Raw genomic sequence first — 22,650 nt, 5'->3', positions numbered from 1 at the left:
GAGGCTAGGGTGCATTCGCTCTGCTGTTTACTTCACATAAGTCCTTGGTCCTGCCGAGGGGAGTGAGGGTCCCTTGCCCCTCACAGTGAATCAGGGGCAGAAAGGGACAAGAACCTGTCACTGGGTGTACACCCATATCCTCCCACTGGCTCCGGTGGCATCTCCATGGCTCTGCCGTTGGTTTTCTGGCTTTCTTAGCTGGGGACTTTTGCTGCCTAGATCTGCTGAGGGTTTCAGTGTGTTTTGTGGTCAGATTCCCTCTCATGCTCCCAGAGCAAAGAGGCTACAGCGGGCCCTCCCATGCTACCCAAAAGCAGTTCTGGGGGGCAGTGGTAGGGAGCTCCTCCCCTGGGTGAGGACCCCTCCCTCTTGCTTCTGTAGCCAATGGACATCGCCCCAGGAGCCTTTCCGACCAAGGAGGATATGAAAGTGACTAAGAAAAATGAACTTGACACCTCTCAAAAAGAAGGAAATACATTTCTAAATGTCAAATAAACATTGGTACTTGCAGAAGGCAGGACCCCGCAGAAGAGAGTGGTCCGTATCACACCGCTAGAGTTGATGGATGGTGACGGTGAATAAATGTTGTCATATAAAAAAGGCCAGGTTTATATCCAAGCACGCCAGGGCCACCCCTGTGTCAGTTTCAGTCGTATTAGAGAGTATCAGCTCCCTGAGAACAAGGGCTGGGAGGCTGATAAATTCCGGACTGGGAAGAGCCCAGGGAACGTAATGAGAGACTGTCAGAGAAATCAAAACGTACTGAGAATGTGGGGTGACCACCAAAATCAAATCTGTCCTTCCAAAGGCAGCATGAACATTATTGCGGTTAAAGGAAGGAAACTTCTGCAAGTAACTTAGAGTGGAACTGGCAGCATCTCTTCAAGGGAAGACGTTAGAGAAAGCTGCTAGAGGAAACGGCAAGAGACAGGACAGGGCTGGGCGCCTGGAAGGAGGCCCTGGGGCTGTGCAGCGGGGCCCAAAGGGTGGCGGCAGGGTCCGCTATGGGAGTGAAGAATCCAGATGGGAGTCAGGCACATGGCCCTGGGCCAAGGTCAGATCACACACACACCACCTGCGGCACTGGGGCATTTGGGGAAGAAACAAAATTAGTTCAGATTGTAAACCATTTATCCTGCAGCGGCAACATGAGATTTTTTCTTTTCTGCTGTTCTGTTCTTATAATTAAAAGTGAGCTCATAAATCGAACCCCTTGTTTCCAGCCTACAGGAGACAGTAGGAGGGAACCTGAGCTTTGCAGAGCTGAGTGTGCCCTGCCTATCTGGCTACCCTCACCCAGGTGGCTCACCCAACTGCAGCATCCCACATGTGTGAGGGGCTCAGTGAGCGGCCAAGGTGATTCTGATAAATTATGTCTCACCATCTTCAGTGGGCTCCCCAAAGTTCTTTCGAAGAGATATTAAGTACATATGTGCATGCGTGTACACACACACACACACAATTAAATCCCACTAGGACTGACTATTGCATCTATTTGGAGCCTCTGATATTATGCCTGGAGACCTCATATCTGGGACCTTCCACCCTCTGCATCTTACTCTGCCTGGGTTGACAGAGCTATTCACACGCATGGAGTCTGATGACTCTTTTTAGAAGTTTACTAAACACAGAAAGTCATACAGAGCCTCCCCATCTTCTTCATTTTTATTAGTTTTTCCTCCTAGTGAATCAAAGAATGTTCTGCAAAAGTGAAGTCCTATTACTCATTCCTAAGAGAAGTGGAGGGTGCATGCGTTAATATGTTTACTGCTCAAACATATTGGGTATGAACACTGCCAGGGTGCCATGAGCAGCTGTGGGAGTGACTTTCTTGGCTCCTCCTCGCCTTCCCTAGGCTTGAGAAATGGTTGCCATGACCACTGGAGGAGGCATATTCTGTTCCCACTTTCAAGCTGCTCCTCCCCTGAGCATCTGAGAGCTCTGTGTGTACCTACATTTACACGCCTTCATCTTCAGGGGGAAAATGAGGACAAAGGAAGGGGACCCCCCAGAGAAGAAGGGATGTCAGGGAGATAAGTGAACTTCATTTCCTGCCACAGGCCGGACCACTCTAGCAGTGTGTCTACCCCAGCTCCCAGCCCCCAGTTCCCAGCCTCCAGGCTCCCCATTCCCAGCCCCCAACCCTGCTGCTTCCTTTCACTTCTGCCCCTGGACAGAGCAAGAATCCAGACAAAAGCAAAGGTCAAGGAAAGAGCAAAGGTCCCCTTTCCCCTGTCCCCAGACCCAAGTCCCTCAAAACAATCAAATTTAAAGCAGAGAGATTAAATTATCACTAAGCTAATTATGGGAATCACACTTAGGCTGGCTGCCAGGAAGCGAGGTCACCAAGCAAGAGGCATTAAAATTAAAATTAAAGGCAGATGTAAGAAGCACTTAAAAAAGCAACTGGGAGACTCATTACCACCACAGCCAGAGGAGAAGGCAACCACCCTGATGGCTGAGGCCCCGTCCATCTGGGTAACAGTCAGAGCATTTGACAGCTAAATAGCTCCACTCTGTCATCATCTTGAAGCCGAAGTGGGCGAGTCACAGGTAACCTGATTAGAGGGTATGCTGCTAATTTCCCAGAGAGAGCATGAGGGAGGCAGACGCTCTAACTAAGAGGGTGACCAGCTCCAGGCTTGAGTGCAGAGAAGGGTCTGCGGGCTGCTAGGTGAGCATGCCTGGGTGCACTTGGCTGTGCCTAAGTGTCATAGGTGTGCGTGAGAATCAGGTACACATGCAGACTTATGACTGTGCACGTGGGGGGGGGGCATGCATGCATGAGTATATGTCTTATCTACCTGAAAATAGAAGGTGAAGAGTTTAGAAAGCATCGGAGAGCCCCTCCTACCATAATTGCCACCAGGCAACTCTTTAGAAGCTTTCTGTGACTGCCAAGGCCCTCCCGATCACTGCCACTAGCTCAGCCATGAAAATACATATCATGTTGCCCAGTTTAGGATGATGGATGTTTCCTCATGCACTGTCAATGCCATGTAAGTTTAAGACACGTTAGCCAAGAATTGGCAGTCTACAAAATGATTCTGAGAGCTAAAAATCAATTTTTCTTCAAACCACTCTGCAGAATGGCTGCCTCCACACCAGATTCCCACTCCACGTGTCTATTGCCTTTTCCAGAGAGAAGCAGGGAACGCAGCAAAGAGGTCTGGAGCTCATCTTGAGTCAGTAGTCAGCTTGGAGTTCCTTGCCCAGAGGAATGGAGTTCCAAGGGTAATATCCCGTCTGTGTCTGGGGTGCGTTTTTGAAGCTCATGGTCAACAAAGTGGGGTCAGAGAAAAAGTAGGGGGTGATCTTTGGAAGTTAAATTACTTAAGGAAAATTAATTTGGAAATCTCTATTTAATTGTAGGTAAAGGAAATGATTCAATATATTTGGATAATTAAATTATCCAAGAGACATCTGCTGAGTACAATCTAATCATTACATTTAGTAGAAAAGTACTCTCCCTCTTAAGGAAAACCAAATTCAGGAAGGTACTAATGCCCAGAGCTTGACTCTAATGAAATACAATGAACAACTCTAATTTCAACTTTAGGAGAAAAATGTAAATCACATAACACACAAAATGACAACCCGAGAGAAGGTTTAGTTAGACTTTAAAAAAAGCCTCTAATACTATGTCTAAGGTGGATGATACCAAATCAGCCATATCCTGTCTTTTTTGCACATTTCTTCTCTAATATTAAACAGGAAATGACCATAAGCTCTTAAGTCAAGAAACACCAAGCACATTATGGACGACCAAGAAGGTGTTTCTTAATGGAATGTTGACGTTCACAATAGTCATCCTAATGGCAAGCCATATTGACAAATTATTGAAAAATACTCTCTTCCCTTCTCTACACGTCTGCACACAGGTCTCTGTCTGTGGCAGGGTTATAACTCCCACACCATTCAATACAACAGGAGCGACACCAGCGTGTGCCACCACCAAGCCACAGCCTTCACGCCATGGCACAGCTCTGCCTTTTCTCTTTTCCTTCACCCCAAAATGGGCATGTCCCAGCCTCTGACCCAGACTGATGATGTAGAGCAGAGCTTCTTCGAGCCACTTAAATCCCGAGTTGTTACCACAAAAAGATAACTTAGCCTACGATGGCGTATACACATGGACAGGCACTATAAGGTCCTAACCGCCAGTGGCCAATCTCCAATAACATTTCTTTATTCAGCACTTGTTACCTTCAGGGCAGTACTGTGGGGCACCGGAAGTTTAATTGGGAAAAGGTTTAGATACACTGGGGGGAAAGATCCAACTATATTAATGAACAGCATTTTCTCCATGAAGAAAATGATCAAATTCCTTTCAGAAAAATGTCTCAACTATAATGGTGAAATTTTCTGTTGCCTATTATTTCTAGGCAATCAAAGTGTGACCAAATAAAACTCAAATTGGCAAAATGGATACATTACAAGGCTATTAATTTTAGAAAAGGATTCTTCATTTTAGAAAACAAGTCACTGGCTTCTTTCAATGAATCCATGTTTGCTACCCAAAGTCCTGTAACCCTTCATTAGACAAGAAGACCACAGTCCCATGGGGGTAAGGAGGTGGTCAGTCCTCCCATCGTCTCTTCAGTCACTGCCCTGCCTCGGTCATATAGGGGTCTGGTGTCCCCAGCTGCCACCCTGGCTCTAACCAGCTGAGGGCACTTCACGTCAACAACATGCAAGTTCAGATCCACCCAGGGCCTAAGCCAATCCTGCCTGGTTAAACCCCACTGGATCTAAGGAAGACTCATTCCTTTATGTGATGTTTAAAATGTATTTTTCTCTCCCAAGGTGGTATGTCTGGGCAGCACAACTTTAATAATAAAGATTAAATAAAATATTCTATGTATGCTAAACTTATTCTTTTATAATACAGCTATATAATTATGCACAACTTCTCAAAAAAAATCTGTTTATCCATCATGAGAAAAACCTGTCGTATAGGAATCCTGTTTCTGATAGAAAATCATGGATAAATCCTAGGCTCTGTAGGGGAAGGAAGAACAAAAGGGACAGAGCTGAATTACTGCTGGAGGAAATGTGGGTAATTAAGCAGAAAGATCAAGGTCAACAATTTACTGACTTACAGTGAACTGAAGATACTGAACCATCTCCATTGTTACCAAAAACCACGATGTGTATACGATGCCCACTCGATTTTAGGTATAATCCTGCCAGAAGCTGAAAATGCAACTTGCATCTAAGACTGCCTTGAGTAGTGCCTGGAATGCAGTAGGATCTGGTTTAAGTTTGGGGTGCTGTGATGAAGGCAAGTCAGGAGGCAGCTTGGCGTCGTTCTGCACTCTCAAGCCATCTGTCTTGGGCACACATGCATCTCGGTGGAGAAACATTAGTGGTAAAGCAGAAAGACAACCCGTCCCCTTCTCTTCCAACATCCTTGCCTCCAAAGCCTCAGGAGCCTTCTCCAGGAGAGAAAGAACCTTCCAGAAGGGGACTCAGAAAAAGTCCCAGCAGAAAAATTGGGACCAGGTGAGGCACTAGGGATGCTGGAAGTTTGAGAGGGCAGCGCCTAGGAAGGGAGAGGGGGATCTCCCTTCCTAGGGAGGGGAAGGATCACACTTCTCTCAGACCCATCCTCGGCAAATCTTTGTTAAGGGGATTCACATGGGCACCAACAGGACAGAGCAGGTCCACACAATGGACCCAAGTCCTGACCCTGCTGTGCCGTAACCCAGGCTGTGAGGTCCATGGTCCCCCCTTCACCTCCAGAACCCCTGACTCACATTGAGCAATGAGGAAAAGGGCACGCCCGGCACTGGGCAGCGAGGGGTGGCCAGGGTGGGGTGGGTGAGGGTGTTCTTCTTTATTGGCCTTTTGCGTTCTTTTAAAAGGAGATTTGACTATGTAAGGGACTAAGCAAGCACATCTCTGCCGGGCAGTCTTCTTGAGCCCTCATCCAATCACACTGTTCCCTCAAGTCCCCAAATCTATAAAGAACCTGTGGAGCCAGTGCCGCCCGGGCCTCCCTAGCCCCACAGTCGTCCAATCTCGGTAAGTTAGAAGTACAATCCTACACCCTGACAGGAGGGAGAAGCAAGGGCTGAGGGCGGGAAAGTGAGGGAAGTAGCAAAAGGGTCCAGAGAAGAGCCGAGAGGCTGGGGTCTGAGGGCTTAGCGTTTAGAACGGAGAAGAGGTTGGGTGTGTAGGAGGGGCAGGTGACAGGCGGGAGGATGGGATGGTGGAGTTAGGCCTCTGCGCCACAGGCCTTGCAAAGCTGCTATCACCTCTGACCAAGTGGAGACAGCCACCTTCCAGTGAGAAAGGACAGGGACTCTGGGTGACCTGTGACGGAAAAAATCATCCAGAGTCGCAGGTTGCTGCCAGGGAGGATTCTAGTGAGAAACCAAGAGACAGAGAGGCCCGGCCTGTCCTGAGCAGTGGGTCAATAGGAAGTGGAAAAGCACAGCCTGTCTGCTTTCCAGAAACCCTCCCGCCCTCCCCACGGCCACCTCCCACTCTGCCATGGGATCTAAATGCCACATAATTGCTCCTTGAGAGGAAAATTGCCTGTGGAGGGAGGCTGGGGACGCGTGAGCAGCGTGGAGGTGGGATCCCATTATTTCTCAGGTCAGAGCCTCTGCCTTGGTGTCTAAATTTATCCAGGGCTCTAGAGACTCAAATATAAAGGCCTCAGGGCCTGAAGGCCAGGCAGCTGCTAGCTGAAGGGCTGAGCTGGGGACCTGTGTTCTCAGTGTCAGAGCCCACTTATCTGTGGCAGGACTGCGGGTGTGGGGGCTCGAAAGGTTGGGTGAGGCAACTTCAGCCTTGCTTTTCTTACCTAGGAGGCTGAGCAGGTTGGAGCTGCATTAGGAAGAGGAACCTGTCGTACTCTATAGGATGAATTACAGGGGGGAGCGCCTGGAGACAGGAGAATCAGTTACAACCACCACAGGCATGCACCTCGAGGCCCTAAGCAGTGCAGGGACAGATGAATGAAAGAAGGTTCTGCCCAGTGGGCACCTGGCCAGGTACCAAAGGCCGAGTGACCACCTCCTTTCACAGTTGTGGAGGTGCCTTAATCCATAGCCCAACAGCAAGGCCTCTGGTAGAGTCTGTGATGTTGTAGACAGGGGTCGACCTTGGACTCCTTCGTGTGAGTCTGGGAAGTCAACCCCTTTCCTCATGGGTAAAATGAAGGTTGTAAAATTCAGCCCAAGGAAATGCTGAGGATTACCTATGATAACGTAGGGGCATAATAATGAGAGCTGACATTGCCAGTGAGGCCCCTACATTTGGGTGTTTACGCAAAACACCCAGACAGTGTTCACAGCACGTTAGCTTCCTTCACATCCCCTCTTCTCTGCCAGCCCCACTCACAAGGAAAACAACCACTTCCTAAGGAGGAAAGTGCCTCCCCACAGAGGCCAAAGTAAGAAGCATGGACTGTCCATGCCACACACGCACACTCTGATCCATGGCTGAGTCCACATCTGAGTCTCTCTCCACCACCATCCCCAACACCCTCCACCTAGATCATCGGCACCTGCCATGCCTGCCCAGGCTCCAGGCCTCCTGGCTGAGGGAGATGCCCACCCTGGTGCTGGGGCTGTGGCAGCTGCTTTGCCTCCTCCAGGATTCTCTAACCTGTCTGCACAACCGGAACCTAGAGGCCATGATTCTGTGCCACTGTTTCTGATCAAGGTCTTGCCCTTGTCCACACCACTAAAAGTAAACTTGAAGTTCAAAAGCACTGGTTCAATGGCCCAGAACAAAGGCCTCCAAAGGCCCTTACCTCCCCACTCTCAACCCTGGTGGAGTCTGTCCCCGGAGTGACTGGACCAAATGGCCACCTGGACCTTGGTGATCTGGACCAAGTAGCTGCCTCCTACCACACTGATTACAGCAAAGCTTGAAATTGGGTTTAAAAAGATAACAGCTTTCATCCTGCTCAGCCTGTCTTGGTGTCTCTCTCCCTCTCTGTCTCCCTGCTCAGCTCTCATTCTGGAGAAGCCAGCTGCCGTGTTGGTGAGTTCTGTCAATAACCCTCACAGATGGGCCCATGGGGCAGAGAGCTGACATTGCCAGTGAGGCCCCAAGGTTTGTCCACATCCAGGGAGGGGCCTTGGAGGTGGACCCCCTGTATTCTGGCCTGAGCCTGGGGGCGATGCGACTGCAGCCCTAGCCAGTACCTTCTCTGTAGCCTGCGAGCAGCCCTAAGCCAGAGGACCCTGCTAGCCATCCTCAGATTCCTGGCCCATGGAAACTGATAGTAAATATGGTTCTAAGCCTCTGTGTTTGGGGGAGTTTGTTATATAGCAATGGATATCTTATACATGTGTGTCCCCTGGCCCAGGACAGAAGGTACAGAGTAAATATGGAACACCTGAGAGCTCTATTTAAAAGTCACCATGAAGGCTCCTATGAGAAGCCAAAGCTTCTGCACAAAGCACCATGATACCAGGAAGCCAGCCCAGTGGCTGCATTCACAGGAAGGCCCCTAAGAACAAGCACGGACTCTGAGAGACTCCGAGTCAGAACACCAACTGATGCACTGTGGACAGTCCCATGGCCATGGCCTTCCCATCAAAGTGGTGGGGCAAAGCACAGCAGCTGCAGCAATGAAAACCTCCTCTGGCTCTGTCCTCACATGAAGATGCTATTCCTCTCCCACCCAGAGCCGAGCAGGTACGTGCCCCACAGTGAGGGTACCGCGGACACTAGGGCCATGTCCTCGTCTTGCCTCTGCCCTCATCTCTGTACATCATGTCTTTCATCCTCTCTCATCTTTGTTGTCTTGGTTACATGGCCAGACTCCTGATACGCTGCTAGTTTTCATTTTAATGATATATTCTTGTAAAGCACAATATTTTACTTCAATTGCATGTGTCACTGGATAAATTCCTTCAGTGTGTCTGACATTTGTGTATCAGCTGACTGAATGTGCTCTATGATTTGGGGGGTTTCTGTAGCACTTTCTTCAATTTTAATGTCTTTGCATTTTAATTTATGATCAGGCTCTCTCTACACAAATGTGTATATATAATATATATACACACACATATGATTCTAAAAAGTGGCACATGTATCAATAAATCTTGAATTGGCAAAGCTCATTTAAAACAATCCCCTCAAATCATGTGCACAAGCAATGATCGTTTGGAAAATAGAATGATGAGTGTTCCCGAGGTACCATTTACTGGGAGCTCAATGCATGTTTTGGGAGGAGGAGGCACCAATGCTCAGCTATCGGTGTTCCTGGTGGGAACACAGCCCCATGCTTGTGCAGGGCAGCTCTGAGTGACCCCTTGAGATCCCTCTGGGGACATGCAGGCAGGCCCAAGGGCAGAGTAGTGAGAAATTGGAAGGGGTAAGAAAATAGGGTCAGCGGGATGCACTTCTATTAAAAGGATGGTTGAGCCAGGGCTTAACAGTGCTCCAGAATATAAAATATGCTCAGAGGACATCGATCAGCTGAGTTCCTCTCCAGATCTACTGGGCACAACATGGAAAAAAACTTAAACACAGCAGAAGAGATTGAAGGGAAGGAGAATGGCCCATGAGAAATGGATAGGTTGGCATCAGGCAAAAGTGGCCTGAGGTAGCAAGGATTCATGACAGATCACATCTCTGTCCCTGGTCAGATGTGACGTCGGGCAGGAGGTGGCACCACTGGTCTGCAGACTCTTCTCCTGGAACACCTTCAGTCTCAGCCTCTCCTTCATGAAACTCGAAGGTTGAGATCCAAGCAGACTTAATATTTGCAAAACCAGAGGTGGAAAATACAGAAACAATACAGAGAAAACGGACAAAAATCCTCTGACGGTCTTTTTCCTTCACGGAAATTAGTCAGCACAGATTCTGCCACGTTTCTTTTCCTATCTGCTTGTGTGGCAGAGCGGAGCTACCTGCCCCAGCCCTGCCTCAGGTCCTCTCCCTCCACCTCATCACAGGTGCCTCGGCAGTGTGGAGTCCCAGCACTGCTGTCTTTCTGATTTCCTGACATTTCCATCCATCAGGATAGCTTCACGCGGCATGAATTTACTTTTAGTTAAAGTGGATTTGAATTTCCAAAGGAATTTTAAAACAAATTCCTAGATACATTTAGGAAGCAGCAAAGCAGGAGCTGGACTCTGATCTGATACTGCTTTGCCGTTCCAGTATTACACACACACACACACACACACACACACACGCACACACACGCAGCATCATTTCCTGAGAAGCGATGTTCAGAATAGCCCTCAAGCCCAGGTGGTCTCCCACTACCCCTTATGGACCCATGCAGAGGGTCTAGGGAACACAAGCAAATTAATTTTAAAATACACTCAAGAAAAAAAAGTCAAGAAGATTAAATTAATCTGCACAACAATTCCCAATAAGAAGGGTTTTTGTGTTATCTACTCCTATTGACTTTCCACACGGACGTGTGCCCAATTCCTACCCAGAGAGGCTGAAGCGCCTTGGCCCGTGCACGCACACCTGAGCTCAGGCCCTGCAACAGGCTGATAGCCGCCAGGGTTTGGCTTAACCAGCATCTCCAAGGGTGCTCTGCCCCTGATGTGCAAAAGGGTTAGCCCAGGAAAGATGCACTCACAGAACCTCACAGAAGAAAATAAGCAATCACACTCCAAGCAGAAGTTTACGATGTTTTTGTTTACAGTGAATACTAGTCTCTCCCACTAACGCCCAACAGTAATTCACTACTGAAAAGCAGCCACAAAAATGATCACTTAGTAAAAAGCAAGCAAGAGGCAGGGAAAGACAGAGACAGAGGAAAAGGATTCCAGCAGAAATATTTAAGCAAAGAAATGATGTCCTTCTGAGACAACCCTGACCTCGTGACCCCAATGTGGGTCAAAGGCTTTAGGTTTACTTGACCCTAAAGCAAGGCACGATGATGGTATTTGCCTTAAGATCATTACCTATCATTAAAATGTTAACAGCCCATGGGTTACTTCTAAGTTTCTAGACACCTCATGATGTCTGTAGGATTTCTACACCACATGCCATAGCCACACATGGCTTTAACACTTGCTATGTACCACCCATAACACACACACATCAGAAAACATAAAAGACATCCAAATTGGTACTTTCATCTCCTCCTTTCCCCCTGCCTCATGTGATGTGTGCACTAAAGGAGTGAAATTATGGTCATCAAAGGCAAGGTTGCAAATGATTGGCACCCACACCTTTCAAACAAAATGAAAAGTCAGTAATTTCAGGGCTGCCTACAGATAGCTCAGTCTAGCTCTGGGCCCCTGAAACCCACAGCAAACCCCCCTACTCTCAGCAAACCGCCAAGCCCCCTCCCACCCAAGCACTTTCACCCCCACTTCAAGTCTCTTGTCATATTGCAAAGAACTCTGAAAGGTCCTCGATACACACAGGAGATTATTACAGGGCTCAGAGAAGGCAACTCTGTAATTACGGCTACAGTATGATTTCCATTATTCTCACACCCTGGTCTCAGGCGCTCACAAAACTTCCAGCACAATCCTCCCGCCCTCCTGCAGCCCAACAGCTTGCTGTGGCTGGGCTTCTGCCCAAAGGGTGACTGTGGTCCTGATAACCTCTGGGAACAGCAACTCAGAGTTATTGCAAGGAAAGGGGCGTGGTGTTCAGTGAGCAAGGGGCGCTCAGGAATGCTATTGTCTAGGAAAAATAAATAAACCAGCTGCTTTTGCTTTTTATTATTTCAAACAACAGACTGGGCGGCCCAGCCTTCCTTTCCCAACTCAGACTGTCCCCCTAGGCTGCCTGTACTGAGCCTGCAAAAGCCAGAGATGAACTCAAGCAGAACAATTAAAAAACTGCCACTGTGAGCCCAGGGAGCAGAAAGGTTGGTTGCCCTGTGGCCTGGCTTTCCCCTGGAGGACTGGGGCTCATTCCTCCCCCAGAGCCCCTCCACCCTTGCCTTTCAAATGTTTATGATTTGCTGGCCCCACCACCTCTCTGGAAATTAGACACACATCCCAAGTGGCTGGAACAGAATTGTTCTCATATAAACCCACTAGAGGCAAAGGTGGGAAATACCAAGGAGTAGTTTAATGAAGGCCCAAGCTCCAGTTTGGGTGTGGCCTGTCACTGCTGCCCAGCTGGCTGCTGGATTCTGCTCCTGGGCCTGCCCAGAAGGGTTGTCTGAGTGTACTGTGTGCCCAGGCTGCTGGACCTCCTCATCCCCACTGGCCCCCTGGGCACAGTCTTTCACAGGCAAGAGGGTACTAGCCACCATCTACTTCAACCCACCCTCAGACCAAGAGTGCACATCTGCAAGTTGACTGTCTCGGATTGCAATGCAGCTGTGGCCAGGAAACGTGTCTTCTTTTTTTTCTAAGAGCAAATAAGTGACCTGTTACATGCTCTGAACTCTCAGTGTTCATTTTCCTGACATCACTCACTGTCCAACCAGCTCAGACAATAATAAGAAAACTCCTCCAGGGTCCACTCTGTCTTGCCAACAGGTGAAGGATCCTCCAGCAGCTGGCAGGAAACTCAGTGGGTGGGAACCTTTCAGGGTAAGGCAGGAGGTCACTTCTCCATGGCACTGAGGTCAGGCTTGCTGGAGAAAGGAGTTAGTGCACCCCCAAACTGCCTTGCTTATTTACCCTCGTAGGGCTCACTCACCCATTGGAGTGAGCAAAGCAGGTCACAGACATCATGTGGTGTGACTTGTACATGGTCACGCCTCTAGTATTCAGAACTCACTTTTCCAGCAAAGCGAACTCACTGAATCCTTGTGAAGAACTGTGTGGTCTGGGGACCAACAGAAATGTCCACAAGGTCCCTGCCCGAGTGCATGCACCTCTCTCCTCAGCGGGACCGAGTGACAGGAAGAACCAGGAAGGCTGCAAAGATCCCATGCAGCACCTGTGCAGGAAACATGCCCACACGGCGCAGAGTCTTCTCCGGGAGTCCAGGAAACTCAGTTTGATATGTGAGCAGAAACCACAACTAAGAGGCCACAGCAGCAAAGAAAGGCTCAGCTGCATCCACTACATTCTTCTCAGATAGGCAGGAAACTATGAAATACGATTCTTAAAGATATGCAGAGGATGGCTAAATTGTTTTCTAGTTGTGACACTGGAGACAGTACCCTCAAATTTGGTGGTTGCCTCTTCCTGGACAGGACTGGACGCATGGCAGACTGTGTGCATGGTCCTTGCAGAGTGGCACAGCGACTCGCCAGTGCTCCTGCTTTCTAGTCCCAGATATGACCCCTGTCATTGCTCTGCACAGACCTCCCCTGCTCACACATGCTGTGCCCCTCCCCTGTCACCTCCCACACCCTCACACTCCAGTCCCACAACCTGCTCCACGGGGACGTCAACTCACAGGAATGGCTGCTGACTGCACACAGGAGGAGGACAAAGCAGGTGCAGTCCACTAAATAGGCACAGACACCTCGTCCTGGCCAGCCAGAGCTAACACCCAGAAACACAGCAAAGGTGAAAGGAGGATCAGGGCCCAGTCTCAGCCCAGCAGTGCCTCCAGACACAGGCTGCATCCACACAATGTCCAGGGGCTCCAAGAGAAGCCTACACGAGGCCAGCCCAACCTCAACGTGGAACCATCGTATTTCCTAGAAAGGAAATACAGCCTTTGTGTGGCAGGCTGCAGTGCGATGGTTGGTGGCAGAAGTCAGGGCCTCTTGCCTACAGTCTCAGAAAGCTTTTAACTCAATCCAGGAGAGCACATTCTAGGGTCAGCTCCAACTCATGGAGATAAGAAGTCCAAGAATAGAACACTCCTGGATATTCCAACACAGAGCCAGGATCATTCAGTGGTCCCAAAGCCAGCAGCATCTGGAGGATGAGGAGGAAAGGCCCGGTCCCCAAGGCAGAGCACTCTGCCACATCATAAGCAGTTTCCATGCTCCTACCACACCATGAATTCCTCACCCACAGCGTGGCTGTGAGCCCCCTTAGTGATTCTAATAGGCCTCCATTTCCTCTATCTGTTCCCTGAATGGATTCCAAATAAGGCAGCAGCCAGAGAGACTGGGGCAAGAGGAACATTTCACCTGCCTCCTTGCCCAATCACCTAGACCTAACAAAGCGCTTGCCTTAGGGCTCAAGCCCAAGTTGAACAGAGTATGTCAGCCATTTAGAACAACCTACTAGGCCTGGACGAATGCTTTTCACATGCACACCAGCTCTAGGGAGGAGGTGAATCCTCACACTCACTCAAAACTTCAGCATGGAGGCAGAGAAAGAACAAGGTGAATGATCACAACCTCAATAGCCACAAATCTCCTTAGCTCAAATCTGGATCACAGAGGCCCGACGGGCCCACAGTAGAAAAAAAAAGACATGAAATAGTATCTGTCCCAGTGGGGAGAGACTGCCTTCACAATGACCAGAGGGACTGCACCTCCTTCCTACCTTCTTCAGCTTGCCACTTTTGGTGCCCACGAAGGCCAGAGAGTGGTTCTTGTAGACATAGGCGATAACAGAAGTCATGCGGTCCCTGTCTTCTGTGAAAACAGGAATTCCACGCACCATGTCGGACACTCCCAGGGGGGCATTCATGTCCAGGCCACAGAAGTTATCATCAATGGTTAAGAGCTGAAAAGTAAAAGGGAAAAATTATAGGGGAGTGTCAGGGGAATTGGCAGAAGTATTAAGTCCACAATCCATAGAACTAGAAGAATCCATAGAGAGGGACCATCTGATACCAATCCCTCCTTATTGAGCTCCAGGGAAACTAGGTCAGCTGTGATTAGTCAGCTGAGCAGGTGGCCGCAGGATTGTGGCAAAAACACAAATCCCCCAGTCTCTTTCCACATGCACTGTAGCTCCCCACCCCTTCCCCAAGCCCTGCAGGCACCATCTTGGTGGCAGTGATGGCCCATCATTGCCACCATGGAAAAGTCCAGGGCTAGCCCAAGGTAGGGGCTCTAGACAGTGCTGCTCAGGCATGAGAAGGATGTGGTCTCCATATCTATACACATCATGCAGACACACAGGTGAAGACTCAAAAGTGTAGAATAGGGAACCAGAAGCATTGACACATGAGTAACACTATCATGTCAAAAAAGGTGGGCACACATGATCTGTGGGAAAGGAGGAATGGGGGGTTCAGGACTACACTCAGTGGGCCAGAGGGGTGCTTCACTAGCTCCCATCTCAGACTCCCTATTTTTTTAGAACACAGCAAAGATGGGGAGCCCTGGCTTTGTCATGCCGACACTGGCCTTTCCCACAGTGTCATGTGTGAAACCCCAGCTCTACACAAGATACTCTACACAAAAAGGGCTCCTCAGACAAGGTTCTGGGAAACAGTCCCAGATCCTTGACCAGAGTCATAATGATTAGTTCTATAAGAAGGCTACAAAGTCTTTTTCGGAAGAAATGCATGTAACTTTACCTCAGCCTTTCCCAAATGTATTATTCTGTAAGCCACTTTTGATGGGAACACTACTAGTATTCCTTAGAGAGAACATTCCCTAAGCAGATACACTGACCCAACTCTTGCTCCTGACTCAGGGAAGTAGTTTCAGGCTTCAGGAACCAACAGGAAAGCCCTGGGGTCAGTTTCCCCCACTGTACTTCTGGACAAATCTCTCCCTTTTTTGTACTGGGCCTCCAGATTCCTCACGTAACAGGGTCTCAGCCGGTTTCCAGGGAATGGTGATGACCTGACAGTGGCCAGAGGCCAGTAGGAAGCCCTTGAACCTCCCCACAAGCAGCTTTGGTTTGGCACCGACCTCCCTGAGGTGCCAGGAACTTACACGGGATTTTTCACTGTTTCTTGGAAGAACCATGTGGCCTCAGAAGAGTTACTCCTTTCCCACACTTCCATTTTCCACTCTATAAAGACGAAGGAAACGGTCCCTGTTTTTTGATGAGCTACCATAAAACCTATGGTGCTCATGCCTGTAAACGTCACTGGACTTTTCAGAAAAAAGGGCTGAAATAAAATATAAGGTGTCACTTTTTTAAAGGCCTCAATCCAGCCAAAAGCACAGGCATCTGGAGAGCACTGGGCAGGCTCTGGCCAGCAGGACTGCATGAAATTTGCCAACACTGGGCTGTCTGGGGCTTCAGGGGGCTCCTCCCAGAGGGGTGTGGGCAGGCAAGTACTGACCATCCTGGAAAACCATGTGCCCAGCATCTCCCCGCGCTCCCGCCGGGGTGGCAGCAGCCAGGAGAAGCAGGAACAGTGGGGGCCAGCCCCAGCAGGCCACATGCAGAGTGGATGTCCACTGCATACCGTGACAGCCTTGGGCCCCTCCCACAAAGTCTGCTTCAACAGCCCAGGCCAAATGTTCTTTCCCTCCCTCTAATAAGGAGTCAAATTTAGGAGGGAGATTCCAAGATAGAGTCTGATCTTTATCATTCTTCCCTAAAATGTGGAACAGGAGACAGATGGTGGAAAGGGAAAAGGAGGGACAGAAGGGAAGGAGAAAAAGTCTGGGCAGAGGGAAGGTGGTACCCTTTTCCTACAGGACATAACTGCAGCTTCCCACCAGCCTTCCAGGGCAGACGGGGGGTGCCGGGAATCCTCCCAGCCTCTGACCGTCCCTGCCTCTGGCTCACCAGGAGTAGGCAGCCCTGACATTCTTGATCCTAAATTGCGGTGCCAGGATCTCGGCCAGCAGCAAACTTCATATTTTACCCATTATGGCCATTTTCCAGGTCAATGAGGCTGAAAGATTGTTCACACTGCACAGAGGCAAGGAGTGAGGCAGTTCAGGTTTCCAAGCCCTGCCCCCACTGCCACCAACACGTGCCTCATTAACCCAGGGAATTTTAAGCCACTTACCCCCCAGAACTGAACACGATTCTTCCCCTCAGCTAGGCAAAACACAAGCAAATCACCCGCCATCTATGAAAAGATAGTAGGCATTTGGTCATCCAGGTCATTAAATTACCAGAAAGTCAGGGACCTGTGAGTCCCTTCCTCTGTGGCATCTCACTCAAGAGGCCCAGGTGAGAGCCGGAACAAGGACAGCTTTCTCCATGAGTCTCCCAGTGGCTCTGTTTCACCCTCTAAACGGGCCCCAGGTGATGAAGGTAAGATTGAGGCCCTTGCTCAAGCACAGTGCAGGTCTGTAAGGACACTGAGGTCCCCCAGCCATGACATGAGGTGGCCTTATTCTTTGTCTCCTCAAAGCTGAAGGACAGATTCTTATCACTGCAGCAGTCAGGAAGAAGTCACAGGACCTGGGTCCAGGTGACAGCTCTGTTGTGTCCAGCTGTACAACTCACCCCTGCTGTTTTCTGAGCTTGACTTCCCTGGGCTGTGGAGTAGATAAGGTAAACGGAGTGAGGAGAACCGGGAAGCCCTTCAGCAATGTCAGATCATTCATGTGGATTTTTAAAAGGGAAATCTTGCCCAGAGAGGGCTAGCAGAGCTGCAGGAATGGCCCCAGCCTACCTGCTGACCAGAGGACAGCATTCAAGCTCGGGGTACATTGCTGGGTCTCAGCTGCACCATAGGGTCATCGTGGCCCCCAAAGCAGGAGGAGGGAGGATCCCCAGAGCTCACAGACCTGGGAGGTGGAGGTACCAGATGCAGATGCCAAGGAAGCCTGGGCCCTGGAAGGGAAGACTAATTGGCAAAATCTTCAACAGGTGAGAGTCGTGTGGATTCCTGAACACCCTGGGCGGTGGGGGAGGTCTGGCCCTGGCTGCAGCATCCCCCAGGGCCCCATTAACTGTGAGATTAGAGCCACAGCCAGAGGATGCAGGACCAGACTGAGCTGTAATAAGGAGCCAGCCATGCCCGAGGCCCAGGGCTGGCCTCCCGTCACTCTACCAATACCCAAGAGTGAGTTATGACCACCATTATGATGCTTATTTATTAGAGAGCAACTCCATTCTTACAAGGGAAGGGAAGAAGGCTCCACTGCATGGGAACCTCTGAGGTCTGATAATTAAGTTCCCCAACTTGCCACCATGTGCTTACTTTAGCAGCACTGTACCAACAGATCAGTAAGGTTTCTTACCCTTGGTATATCAGTGCTCCTAGCTGTGTTTAGTCGGTGTGTGGGGGTGTGCTGCTGAGCGGCCTTCATTGTTGTTGCATGTTTCTGTGTGCATTGCAAGAATGTCAGAGCATGAATTAGAACAACGAATAAACATTCGTAAATTTCTTGTTAAATTTTTTGGCAAGAGTGGCAGAGAAATTAGGGACATGTTAGTCCAAGTTTATAGGAATAATGCCATGAAGAAAATGGCAGTGTACAAAAGGATTCAATGTCTTTCTGATGGGAGAAAAAAATGTCATTGATAAAGAGAGGGTAGACTAGCCAGTAACGAGCAGAACTGATGAAAACATTGCAAAAATTCGCCAAATTGTGCACCAAAATCATCCGCTGACTGTGAAAAGCATAGCAGACAAAGTAAACATTAATAGAGAAACAGTTAAGAAAATCTGAATTGAAAATAGAAGGTTTTGGCCAACAAGTCATGGCTCTTGTATCACGACAATGCACCAGCTCACACAACACTGTCTGTGAGGGGTTTTCAGCCAGTAAACAAATAAATGCCTTGGAACACCCTCGCTACTCTCCTGATCTGGCCTCCAGTGACTTTTTCTTTACCCAAAGATAAATGAAATGTTGAAAGGAAGACATTTTGATGACATTCAAGATAGCAGGGGTAATACGATGACAGTTTCGATGGATATTTCAGAAAAAGACTTTCAAAATTGCTTTGAAGGATGGACTAGACACTGGTATCAGTGCACAGCTTCTCAAGTAGAGTACTTTGAAGGTCACTATAGTGATATTCAACAATGAGGTATGTAGTATTTTTTTCTAGGATCTGTTCACACACTTAATTGTCAGACCTCATACTATGTGGGGCCCATGTGGGCATTCCTATCATCAGACATAGAAGCCTGGACAGGACTGTGCCCTCTGGGTCCCTATCAGGAGGATACTCTGTGCTCTCACCACTGCCTCTAACATCCTCATAGACTCCACAGGGTGTAAATTAAGATGGGTGAGCCACTGCACTTGAGAGACTCTGAGGACAGGGACTTCAGGACAGGAACCATGCATCTTTGCACCCTTGGCTTAGCACCTGCTCATAGTAGATTAATATACAGAGTGCATAAAGTTCATATGCAATTTAAAATAGAGTGCAATTTAAAAGTGCACATGGACTTTATGGCCACCTGGTACATGTGATGGATGGATGACTAAATAAAAGCCTGGGGTTTCAAAGTGGCTAACAGTATTTGAGGTAGAGCCAGAGTGCCTAGGTGTGAATCCCAGCTCTGCCATTTAACACTGTTCCCAGTCTGTCATGTCTAGGGTGGGGGTTATAACAACAGTACCTACACTATATGCTGTAATAAGGACTAAATGGTTTAATACACATGAAACGATGCCTGGCACTTCGTAAGTGCTATGGGTGTGTTGGCTTTTACTGTTATTTGTCATCATTAGACAATTCAGACAACCTTGGTGAGTCTCAGCATCTTTGAGGAAACTCATGGAATCTACTTCTAGATGTTATCAAGATTAAAAGGTCTAACATTTTCAAGATGAAACAGCAATGGTAATACTTCCTGAAGGTCTTTCAGAATTAGAGAGATTTACTTGGCCAAGAAGGCTGAATGGAGGAACAGAGGAATGGCCTCTGAACCAGAAGATCCAGCACTATTCCTTAGAAATGCAAATTCTGGAGCCCCAACCCAGAGCTACTGGATCAAAGAGTCTGGGGAGGGGGCTCTGGCTTCACATGGGCCTCTTAATACCCCACCAGCTGATTCGGACTCACTCTTGCTAAGGTTTGAGAAGCACTGGCCTAGATCACCATGGATGTCCCTTCCTAGCTGAGGGTGCTACAGAGTATGGCACGTAACAAGCACCCCACTCTAGAGTAGGACCCTAAACTGGACCTGGCTGCAGAGAGGCCCTGCCAGCGGTGGTGGAGGTGGCCTGGTGAGCTGGTGCTGACACTCTGAATTACAATCTAATTGCTTACCGCGCTTCCCTCGTGCACAGCGGCAAAGGTTACCGTGCAATTACGTGTCGCTACATACAAATGACAGAGCAGTTACGGTTACTTTACCAATTACAGGGAAATTGCTCCCACTCTGCAGAAAGACTGGCACTCTAAAAAGCTCTATCATCTCCACAGAAAGGGGATTTTAAATGTTGCCAGCATCCTTACTCCGCAATCTCCCCAGGGTCCGGGCCAGAGAGACAAAGCACCCACCCACAGCCCCCAGAAGTATCTGGTAGTCTCTATGGAGACTCCCTGAGAAGGCCTGGAGGAGGGAGCACACCTGGGAGATAGTGGGGGGATCACTGCTGGAACCTCTCAGCATCATTCCCAACCCCAGACCCCGAGGACATACTTTTAAGTCCCCAACAATCACCCTGACATGGACACCCATCCATCTTGAAGGTCGCAGGTGATGAGGTGGGTGGGAGCTGTCTGAACTGAAATCACCCCTGATCCCAGCTTAACCCTGTCCCTGGACTGATTCCTGAGATTGCACCTCCCCTGCCAGGTGAAGCTATTTTGGGTCTGGCCCTCAGTTGCCCCACCTTTGCAGACACCCTACATCGAGTCCTTATTATGGAAAGGTCAGAACTAAGCCAGAGCTCAGCGGCCCAAGCACGGTGCTAATGAGGTAAAGGCCGGAAGGTCCAGCCCCCGGTGGGCCAATTAGCTTAACTCCAGGACGCAGCCTCTTCCACAGCCTCAGCCTGCCCTCTTACCCCAGGCATCCACTGTTTACAAACATCCCAAACTGATCCAAAAGAGGCAGACCAGGTGAGCCAGGGATGGGCAGATGCCGCCAACTCCTGTAACCCGGGATGCACCTGCCCGGCTACTCTGGGCCCCAGGTTGGAAGGCAAGGTTACGTCTGCAGGAAACTCTTGTGGCCCAGCAAGGAGAGGAGCCCTCACATCTGGGAGAAAACCAGCTCTCCCGCCCTTCCTAAATGGAAAAGTACCACCAAGCCTCACGTTTCTCCAAAGATGGGAAATCACCCTTCTGTCCATGATATGGGGTAAAAAGACATGAGAGATTTGCCCAGGCTCACCTGTGGGGTCACCCGGGCCATTATATGGAAACTGTTTCATCACACTTTTGAATTCTTAGGCTACTGGAACCCCTTCTCTCAGCAGGGAAACTGAGGCTCTAAATGAAGACAATGCTATTAACTTTTCCTTACTTATTAATTTGCATAAGACCTACGGAGCACCAAGCACCGGGTGAGGCCCCAGGAATATAAAAATGAAAACGTCTCATGTTTCCATCCCAAAGAACTGCCCCTTTCCCAGCGGGTGGGACAGATCCAGGCCATGACTAGACAAGGCCACACAAATCCTGCTGCGGTTATGAACCTGAGGAGGTGGCAGGATGGCCACCAACCGCCCTCCAAGCAGGCAAGCCTTAGAGGGAGAGGAGCGATTCGGGCTCAAGACCAAGTTCTCTGTGTTACGGAAGAGTGTGCTGCCCTCTTTCTCACTCGTATTTCAGGTGAGTGAAATAACTCACCACCATAAAATCAGACAGCCCCATTTTATTTTATTTTATTAATTTCAGGTTAATATGAGGGTGCCTGTGATTAAGTTACATTGTTTGCATTTCTAAGGTGAAGTCTGAGTTGTAGTTGAGCCCTTCACCCAGGAAATGTCCCATATACCACTACATTGTACCCATTGGTGGGAACGCACCAACACCGCCCCCCCCCCCGCAGCTCCCTTCTTGAATTTGGGTTTTCCTCTCTGGTGGGCCTGTAGTTGTTAATCTACAAGTTTCAACATAGCTCTGAGTACATGGGTACTTGCTTTTCCATTTTTGAGATACTTTACTTAGGAGAATGATCTCCAAATCCATTCAGGTAAATACAAAAGATGCAAAGTCTCCATTTTTATGCTAAATAGTGTTTCATGGTTTACATGTACCAAAGTTTATTAATCCACTCATAGACTGATGGGCACTTGGGTAGATTCTACCTCTTGGTGACTGTGAATTGATAAATAATAGAATGATAAACATTCTAGCACAAATGTCCTGATAACAAAATGATTTTTTTTTTCCTTCTGGGTAGATACCTAGTAATGTCGTTGCAGAGTCAATGGGAGGTCTACTTTGTGCTCTCTGAGGATTCTCCATACTCCTTTCCCAAAGGGATGTATTAGTTTGCAGTCCCACCAACAGTTGACAGCTCCATTTTGAAAAAGAGGACATTAAAGCCCAGGTAGTGAAGTACCTGCCCTAGTTACTTACCAGGTTGCTGGGAAAACAGGTACCAAGACCCCAAGTCCAGAGGAAGAATACTGATCTTAATTAGGGGCTTCTTCTGGGGCTACTTACAGGTGACCCCAGCAGGAGTTTGTTTAGGAAAAGAGATTACACCCCCCTTCTGGTTCCCCCATTCAAAGGGAGCACCTGCCCTTCCAGGCTCTCTAGACACCTGCAAACAACCAACTCTATCCTCCCAAGGAGGCCTGCAGGCACCATTACAACTGGGCTTCCTCCTCCTTTCTTGGGCCAATTAGTCCCATAGGAACACAAGAGCTAAAATTTTGAAAAGTAATACAAGTTAGAAGGGAAAGGGGAGGAAAGCCCATGAACTTCCTGCTCATGTGGAAAAGAAAAGTCTTTAGATTCTTCATGTTCAGCAGCCTCAATTTCTTCCCATTAATTACACTTGTGTGAACACACACATGCACACACACATGCACACACACAC

At 48.8% G+C, this 22,650-nt stretch overlaps 1 protein-coding gene across 1 annotated transcript in view; it reads right to left on the bottom strand.

The window, feature by feature from the left end:
* Nucleotides 1-22,650, bottom strand: part of PLXNA4 (plexin A4) — a 357,753-nt gene that overhangs the window by 325,637 nt on the left and 9,466 nt on the right. Inside the window, exon 2 of the mRNA XM_012806241.2 lies at nucleotides 14,361-14,543. Coding sequence (XP_012661695.1) covers nucleotides 14,361-14,543 — 183 coding nt within the window. The remainder of the gene's footprint in view (nucleotides 1-14,360; nucleotides 14,544-22,650) is intronic.

Source organism: Otolemur garnettii, unplaced genomic scaffold (assembly GCF_000181295.1).
Source record: "Otolemur garnettii isolate 467f Iridium unplaced genomic scaffold, OtoGar3 scaffold00049, whole genome shotgun sequence".
NCBI lineage: Eukaryota > Metazoa > Chordata > Mammalia > Primates > Galagidae > Otolemur > Otolemur garnettii.
This window is presented reverse-complemented; position numbering and strand designations above follow the sequence as displayed.